This window comes from Artemia franciscana, unplaced genomic scaffold, assembly GCF_032884065.1.
Source record: "Artemia franciscana unplaced genomic scaffold, ASM3288406v1 Scaffold_867, whole genome shotgun sequence".
In the NCBI taxonomy this organism is placed as follows: Eukaryota; Metazoa; Arthropoda; class Branchiopoda; order Anostraca; family Artemiidae; genus Artemia; species Artemia franciscana.
Window position 1 is genome coordinate 695,528 of NW_027068640.1, and position 8,413 is coordinate 703,940.

The 8,413-nt window shown below is 34.1% G+C and overlaps 1 protein-coding gene across 7 annotated transcripts in view; it reads left to right on the top strand.

Moving 5' to 3' along the window:
- The window catches only part of LOC136043712 (circadian locomoter output cycles protein kaput-like), a 311,923-nt gene that overhangs the window by 171,440 nt on the left and 132,070 nt on the right, over window positions 1-8,413 (top strand). For 6 of the 7 annotated variants that reach the window (XM_065728606.1, XM_065728604.1, XM_065728609.1 and 3 more), the window contains one exon: window positions 4,137-4,331. The exons of the other annotated variant lie outside the window; for it this stretch is intronic. In XM_065728606.1, coding sequence (XP_065584678.1) covers window positions 4,137-4,331 — 195 coding nt within the window. The remainder of the gene's footprint in view (window positions 1-4,136; window positions 4,332-8,413) is intronic. 7 annotated transcript variants of the gene reach the window in all.

Sequence of the window (8,413 nt, forward strand, 5' to 3'; positions counted from 1 at the left end):
TTATATGAACATCCCATCAAACATAAAATGAATGCCAATTTGGGTTTTGGAAGGGTCATTCAACTAGTCCTTCTGACATTCATCTTGTTGATTTTGTAAATAATTGTTTTGAAAAAGGTGAGAGTCCCCTAGCATTTTTTTTTCACTTTAAGAGAAGCAATTGATACGATAGATTCTAGAATTTTATTGTAAAGATTATTATACTTAGTCATTAAAAGAGTGAGTTTAAAGTGGTTTGAAAGCCATTTGCGAGGAAGGTCTATGAAAGCAATGATTGAGGATGTTTCTTCTTCGCTGTATCGGGTGTCTTGAGGTGTGCTAGGGTAAGTCCTTCCTCCACATCTCTACCTTGTTTATGTAGATAGCATAAGGTTTTATCTTCCAGATTGTTGGCTAGCGTCGTTCGCTAATGACACTGCGGTTACGTTTTTAAGTCTTTTTTGGATTGTCTTGTGTTAAAAATTAACAGTGTGTTGAGAATTTTCTACGTTTTTTTTTTAGTTTGAGTTTATTATCAGTTAATGTTAACAATACTAATTTATATTGCATTCTAGAGTATACAAGCCCCATGATATTGATGGTAAAATTGTGTTCAAAAATAAGTGTGTTGTGCACGTTCAGGAAATCCGTTATTTGGGTTCTTATAGTGATTGTAATCTATTATGGAAACTTCACAATGATGTTGTTGCAACCAAGATTGCCCGTGGTCTCGTTGCGATTCGGCACTTTTGGAATTTTTTTACTCAGGGTATGATTTTACCACGCTTGAATTCATTCGTGTGCATATTGATGCATTTTCTGGTCCAGCAATATTCATATAAATTTTAAACCTGCTCAGATCCTTCATAATAAACCGATATGTCTTATTGGAGGCTACGTTTGAAGGTGTCACCATCACTTCAACTGGCTTCAACAAATTACTAGTGCTTAATGTATGAGGGGTTGCTTGACTATCATTTAGGAAATATTTGCACACTATTATTGGAATTCTGTACGTCGTGAGGTTTTTCATGACTATTTTAGAAACAATAGGTCACCACATAGTTATGAGACTCGTCATGTAGCCAATTTTGTTTTATCGCATAGAAGTGGAACCAGGGCTGATTTCTCAACTAGATTTTTGGGGCCCTAGTCATGGAACTCCATTCCTGAGAGCATTCGGTTAGCTGACTTCCGAGGGTTTTCTAAAAGTGATTTTAAAAACATGTATAAGGAAAAGGTACGTAGTTTTGATTTAGTCATAATAATTATTATTATTGATCTATTATTATTATTGTGGTAGAATGGTTGATGAGAGATGGCTATAGTTCTTCTTTAGGTTATGTAATGTATTTATTTTATTTATCCAATTTAAATTTTCTTGTTAGTTTTAATAATTATTTGTTTTTAAAAAGAAATGTAAATAGCCTTTTCATTGAAAGTGTATTTCTGTATCTCTTTTGTTTCGGTTATTAGTAATTTAGCTGTTATGTTTCTGTTTGTAAATAAAAATAGTTGAATTGAATTGACTTGAACTTAAAGGAAAGAAATGTTGGATTAGTGACCAAGATAAGAAGAGGGGGCTCGCAAGGCTAAAAAAAACCTACGAAGACACATTGTTGGGCATAGAAATCCATTATATTCAAAGTTGTTCGAAGATTTGTGGGATTTAAAAATATAGTTAAAAAATAATGACTCCTTTACTTCTAAAATTTGGAACAGCGATTCTTGATGATACGGTCGATAAGTCAGTAAAGGATTAAGTTTTCAGAAATAAATCACAGGCAACCTTTATGACAGATGAGAGAGCTGGCTTACCAGACATCAAGCAAAAAAATCTTAGCCTAATGTGTCAGGGGCTCTTGGTTGTTGCAAAACGTTCGATCATACCAGAAAGACACTGATTTAAAGACGAATTATGAGCTGTGTGGTCGTCACTCCGTGACAACGAAGGACTCATAAGTAAACGAAACTATCCTGATCTTGCGAAAGCTTTATTTGAAGTTTATAAAGACATAGATAGCCGGTACTCAAAGAGAAAAGAACTAATATTACACAACCTTCGCCTTTTGGAAGGTGAATCTCTTCTTCATAGACTTCAGTAGAACATTGGAAGTAGCTTTTCATTTGGCCAGTACTTGGTGTTTATCAAAATACGGTACTCATACCTTTTCGTTGTTTTTGGACAGATGTAATGGAGGGCCTATGAAAAGACTACACACAAAGCAAAAGTTTGAAATTTAACAAAATAAAGGCATTATTTACTGCAGATACTTATTTTCAAATGCCCACGGACGAGTTTTTATCAAACAAAAAACGTAACTCGAGGTTTATCCTAATTCTCAGTGAAAGCTTATATGAAAGGGGGATCGAAGTTATTCAGGCAGTGTGCAGCGCGGACGTGAAGATCATAAAAACCACTGCTGAGAAGTCATATATTCTTTTAATTGTGGAAGTTGGTGATGGTACTAACTTGCTCATTCTTTTACTCTTTCATACCAATTGCCATTTCAACAAGATATATTGTTAGCCTGAAGTGAAACAAGGTGGTATACATGTCGCACGGGATATACATATAATGAAAACTAGTTTGGGCATAGAAGTGTGTGATTCCATATTTTTACTAGGCTACGATATCACTTCCCACATACATGTTGCTGGAAAAGGAAAGGTTATATACATATTAAAAGAAAACAAGGTATTCAGAAGAAGTTTAACCAAGAGATATCCACCGCTGGAGAACGTGCTTTAGTGTCCATCTATGGATACACGAGTGAAGAAGACCTAAACTCAGCTCGCTATCCTATCTTTCAAACGAAGATGTCAGCATCCTTAAAATTTATATATCCTCGAGATTTGCCACCCTCTGTTCATCTGCAAAATTTAAACACTGCTCGTCTATCATTAACTCTAAAAGTGGAGTGAAAGAAGCAGTCTCGACCCTCTTTAGTGGGACTTCATGCACAACGAAACAGTCTTTGTTCCTATACGAATGATTTATCTCCTGCTTCATTGCAGCTTCTTAAATTTGTGAAGCGCTCTTGTAAGCCGAATAGCTGTAACTCTCATATAAGAAAGATTCTCATACAAGAAGTCAGGTCCAGATTATTATATAGCTTGCAAATCATGCAGAGGGATATCCTACCAGAATGCCATGGAAGTTGAAGAGGATGACCCTACCTTCAATGCCTACGATTTAAATTTTTTTCTCCTTTTGTCTTTGACAAAGTGAAAGTAATCGAAACCAATGTTATCTTGTTCATTTCCTAACCTTTATATTAATTAATACTGCTATATTATTAAATGAATAACAATTTATATTTCTTGAAGCCCTTGACTTAGATTAAGATGTTTTTTACGCCCTAGATCCGTCTGGTCTATCTTAAAAAAAAAAGAATGCTTCTCAGCTTAGGGATTCAGCCAAAGACGTCCGGTTCTAGAGAAGATGCATTTAATTTCCGTATTCCGTATTTCCGTATGCATTTAAATTTAATATTCCGTAATATTACAGCTGCAGAATGCTGATTACACGTCTTTTTCTGATTATACGTCTTTTATTATCTACGATCAACAAAACACTAAAAAGGACTCTTTATTCAGTAAAATAGAATATTTCGATGATTTTCAGGCATTACCCCTCCAACTTCCAACTCTAAGGGGGAATTTGAAGAAAATATCACTGTAAAACAGATAATGACCAATTTTACCTTCATTTGAGTTTTTTATGCCTGAAGTAACCCCATATATTCTATGTGTTATTACGAAATAAACTTTTTCGCTTTTTGTCCCTTTCTTCCCACTTTGAGGGCAAATTCAATCCATTTTGCCTCGGGGTAGCGATGCTGATTTTGAATATGCTAGACAATATTTTTTTTTCTTTTGAATGATATAAAAATAATTTTTTCTGTATTTTTTTTTCAAGGTCTAACCTTATTTTGACTGTACTTTATTTTTAAAATATGGAAATTATTTGAAAATTTTCTAAATGATGGCCCTAAGCATCGGTATACTTTACCATCGTATTTCCTATATTTCCTACAAAGTCATTTCATTTTTCCATTGGTCTGTTGAGCCATATAGGTGCATGTAGTATTATAGAAGATGCGTCCAATTTTGGGAGATTTGCTAAATTATAGTTAACTTCAAAATTTTTGCAGATTTTACAGGCACATCAGGACCATCAAAGCCAACAGGCACCAAGAGTGTTGTGGCTAGGATTGGTTTAAGATGCACATCCAGGAATGAAAAAATGGTATATGAACCAGCCACTATTTGGGGACATATAAAGAATAAAAAAACAAATAAAGCATGTACAAGTGGTCAGAAAAACAGACACGGAAGCTTCCAAAAGGGTAAGTGCGCAATTTGAGCCTCATCTTAATTAGTATAGTGGTTTGGCTTAATTGAGGAGTAACAGTACTGAGAATCCTTCATTTTCACATATTTTCGTGAATACTACGAAAAGTGCTAATAATTCTAAAGTTTAAAAAGGATATTAATTTGTTATTTTATTCTTCTTCCCATTGTAGCAATAATGAATTAAATGTTCAAAATATGCTCTTGGTTCAGAAGAAAAGAAAGGCGTAATATTTCTAATCGTAGAATATTGAGACAATTTTAAGAGAGGAGGGTATAAAAAAGTAGTTTTTTCAACTGAAAGTACGGAGTGACATCAAAACTTAAAACGAACAGAAAGTATTACATATATGAAGGGTTCGCTCCCTCGTTAATACCTCGGTCTTTACGCTAAAGTTCGAATTTTGTTATAATTCATTAAGAATGACAACTGAATTACAAAAGGTTTAATAGCACTTTTGAAAGTAATAAAAAAAAAACTTTAGCTTAGGAAGTGAGGCTTTGACAAGGGGGCGAACCCCCTTATACATGTAATACTTTCTGTTAATTTTGTTTTAATTTTGCTCCTTACTTTCAGTTGAAAATACTTGTTTTTTTCATTTAATTTCTGATAATAATGCCGGAAAACCCGACGCCCCCTTTTTGGAAAATTCCCTTCCCCCATGGAAAATTCCTCCATTGAAAGATCATCCCACGTAACCTTTTCTCCTTGACCCCCCCTACCAGAAGAAATCCCCCCTGAAAATGTCTATATACTTCCCAATAACCAATACTAAATGTAAACAATAGGCAAGTTCACAACTTACAGCCCCTCCCCCCTGTGCTGTGGAGGATTAAGTCATCCTCAAAGACATATTTATTAGATTTTTCAACAATGCTGAACAAAATGGCTATTTAAAAATTTTAATCGGGTGACTTTGGGAAAAAAGAGTGTGGGAAGGGGCCTAGTTTCCCTCCAATTTTCTTGGTCACTTAAAAAGGGCACTAGGACTATGGTTTCCGTCCAAATTTGTACTTCTGTGATATTCTAGGACCACTGAGTCAACATGATCACCCGTGGGAAGATAAAAAAAAACAACAAATAAACACGCCGCCCTGATCTTCTGCTGGCAAAAAATACCAAATTCCACATTTTTGCAGATAGGAGCTTGAAACCTCTACAGTAGGGTTCAATGAATCTGACTGCTTGATTTTCATAATGATTCTAAGACTTTTAGGGGGTGTTTTCCCCTCTTATGAAAATAAGGCAAATATTTGCAGGCTCGTAACTTTTGATGGTAAGACTAAACTTGATGAAACTTATATAGTTGAAGTCAGAATAAAAATCTGATTCCTTTGATGTATATATTGTTACCAAAAATTTTTTTTTAGGGTTTCGGCTACTATTGAGTCGGGTCTATTCTTACTTGCAGTTCCTTACCACGAACTGTTTGGCTGCTCATCTCATCAGCAATACACCTCTTGAATATTTCAGCAGAAAGATTGTAATGTTCATATCCATTTTTTTAAAGACCACAGAAGGCACCTTATTTCTTATCTCAGCCTGGTTTTTATTCAATATTGCATTTATCGATACGGTATTACTATGCCTAAAGTGATGTTACTGCTTCGTCTAGTGACATCACTCAGAATTAATTACGAAAAAAAATAACCACTGATATTCATTTAAAGGGGATGAAGAGCAGGGCAATTTATGCTCTACCAAATTTTGGTTCTTCAGTTCTACATTATCCGGTAAATATTGAATAATTCACATAAATGACTTACGATTAAAGTGAACATACCAATCGACGCCTTTTTTCTAATTAAATAAAAAAAGCAAGTTTTTTTTAACTGCAAGTAAGGAGTGACATTAAAACTTAAAATGAACAGAAATTATTCCGTATATGAAAGAGGTTGTCCCCTCCTCAACGCCTCGCTCTTTACGCTAAAGTTTGACTCTTTGTGACGGTTCTACTTTTTAAAACAATAAAAAAGCAGGGCAACTTAAAGTACTTACTACTTACTTAAAGTATACTGCTAGATACACAAGAATGCCATCCACGAGTGTTTAAGAATAGAAAAAAAAGTTTTATATTTGAAAACACTGTCAGTTTGTTTTACAAACAAAAGAGAAAACAAAGTAAGCTTTTGGGCTTTAAAGGGGAGAGGTAGATCCTTGATCCAACTACTCTCCAGGGTCCCCACGCTTTGTCGAAACAGAGCAACTAGGACTTCAATTTTACTAATATAATAGCATTTATCAATATCCCTTGTATAATTCTATGTTATCTCAATTCTATTTAGTAAATCCCTAAATATCAAGTGTGGCCTGGTGGCTCTAAATACAAACTAATGACGTTTATGCATCACTCTGTAAAATAAGCCAGATAAACAAAAAATACGTTTCCTTACTTAAGGTTTGCCCTTATACATACACCCAAAACACCATCAGTGAGGATTTTTTTATGCATTTTTTTTCTTCTTTTGGTTGTTGAGGAAGAGGGGCAATTGGCCGACTTAGCTACTTTCGCTGGTGGTCATTCATTGTTCAACAGATCGAGGTTGACTTCCATCTTGTTAATTTATTAGCATGTGTAACTGTCGTATACATAGTTTTAGTGTTATAACTTTCTAGTTTAGATGTAAACTTATTACTAGTTTATCTAGTTTAAATTAGCTCAAATGTTAAAGACACCTCTATACTAATGACTTTAAAGTAAGTTTGTAAATCAAGTCAAATAAGAAAAAAAAATACATTTCCGCCGAGTTATTTAAAGTCAAAATGGGAGTCTTAATTTTAAAATAATTCCAAATGCAATTCCTATTAGGTCAGCTCAATTAGTTCGGTAAAGTGTTTATAACATACGTTCGGTCTTAGCTGTCTAAAACTGAAACATTTTAATGTTTTAAGTTTTGGAATATTTGCAGACCCTTAGTTCGTATATAGAACTAGCTGTTGGGGTAGCGCTTCGCGCCACCCCAACACCTAGTTGGTGGGGGCGCTTCGCGGTGTCGTATGTCGTTATGCGCCATATTAGTTACGCACCATTGTAGTTGTGTCCCTGTGTCCCGGTCGTCATTTATATTCCCTGTGTCTCGGTCGTGATTTGTGTCCCGGTGTCCCAGTCTGTAATTTCTCTTTGAGTGTCCCGGTCGTCATTCTTTGATTTTCCCGGTCGTCATTTATATTCTCTGTGTCCCGGTCGTCATTTGTATCCCGGTGTCCCGGTCTGTATATACATTCGTTTTTGAATTGGTTTATGATGAAATACATTTTTTTTTTCCTTTTTTTCTTTTTAATTTTTTTTTGGTTTTTACCTTTTTTTTAGCTTCTTTAGTTTTTTTTTTCTTTTTAGTTTTTTTTTGTAGTTTTTACCTTTTTTAGTTTTTTTATTTTTATTTTTATTTTTTTCAGTTTTCTTTTTCTCCTTTATTAAATTTTTTGTTTTTTTCCTTTTTTTCTTTTTAGTTTTTTTTTGGTTTTTACCTTTTTTTAGATTTTTTATTTTTTTCTTTTTCTTTTTAGTTTTTTTTTTTGTTTTTTTCCTTTTTACCTTTTTTTTAGTTTTTTTAGTTTTTTTCTTTTTTAGTTTTTTTTGTAGTTTTTACCTTTTTTAGTTTTTTTTCTTTTGTATTAATGCTAAAGCCAAGGTTGGTTCGAACCTGGAACCTCTCTGACCTAGAACCTGGAACATAACGCTTTACCAACTCAGCTACTTCGGCTTGAATACATTTACCTTTTTTATTTTTTTTTTTATTTTTATTTTTTTTAGTTTTCTTTTTCTCCTTTATTTTTGCTAAAGCCAAGGTTCGAACCTGGAACCTCTCGGACCTAGAACCTGGAACATAACGTTTTACCAACTGAGCTACTTCGGCTTGAATACATTCGTTTTTGAATTGGTATATGATGAAATAATTCAGACGTCATATGCGGACAGTGACGTCAGTCGACAGACACACAGAATTTTTTTAGTTTTTTTAGTTTGTTTAGTTTTTTTATTAGTTTTTAGTTTTTTTTTCTTTTTATTTTGCTAAAGCCAAGGTTCGAACCTGGAACCTCTCGGACCTAGAACCTTGAACATAACGCTTTACCAAC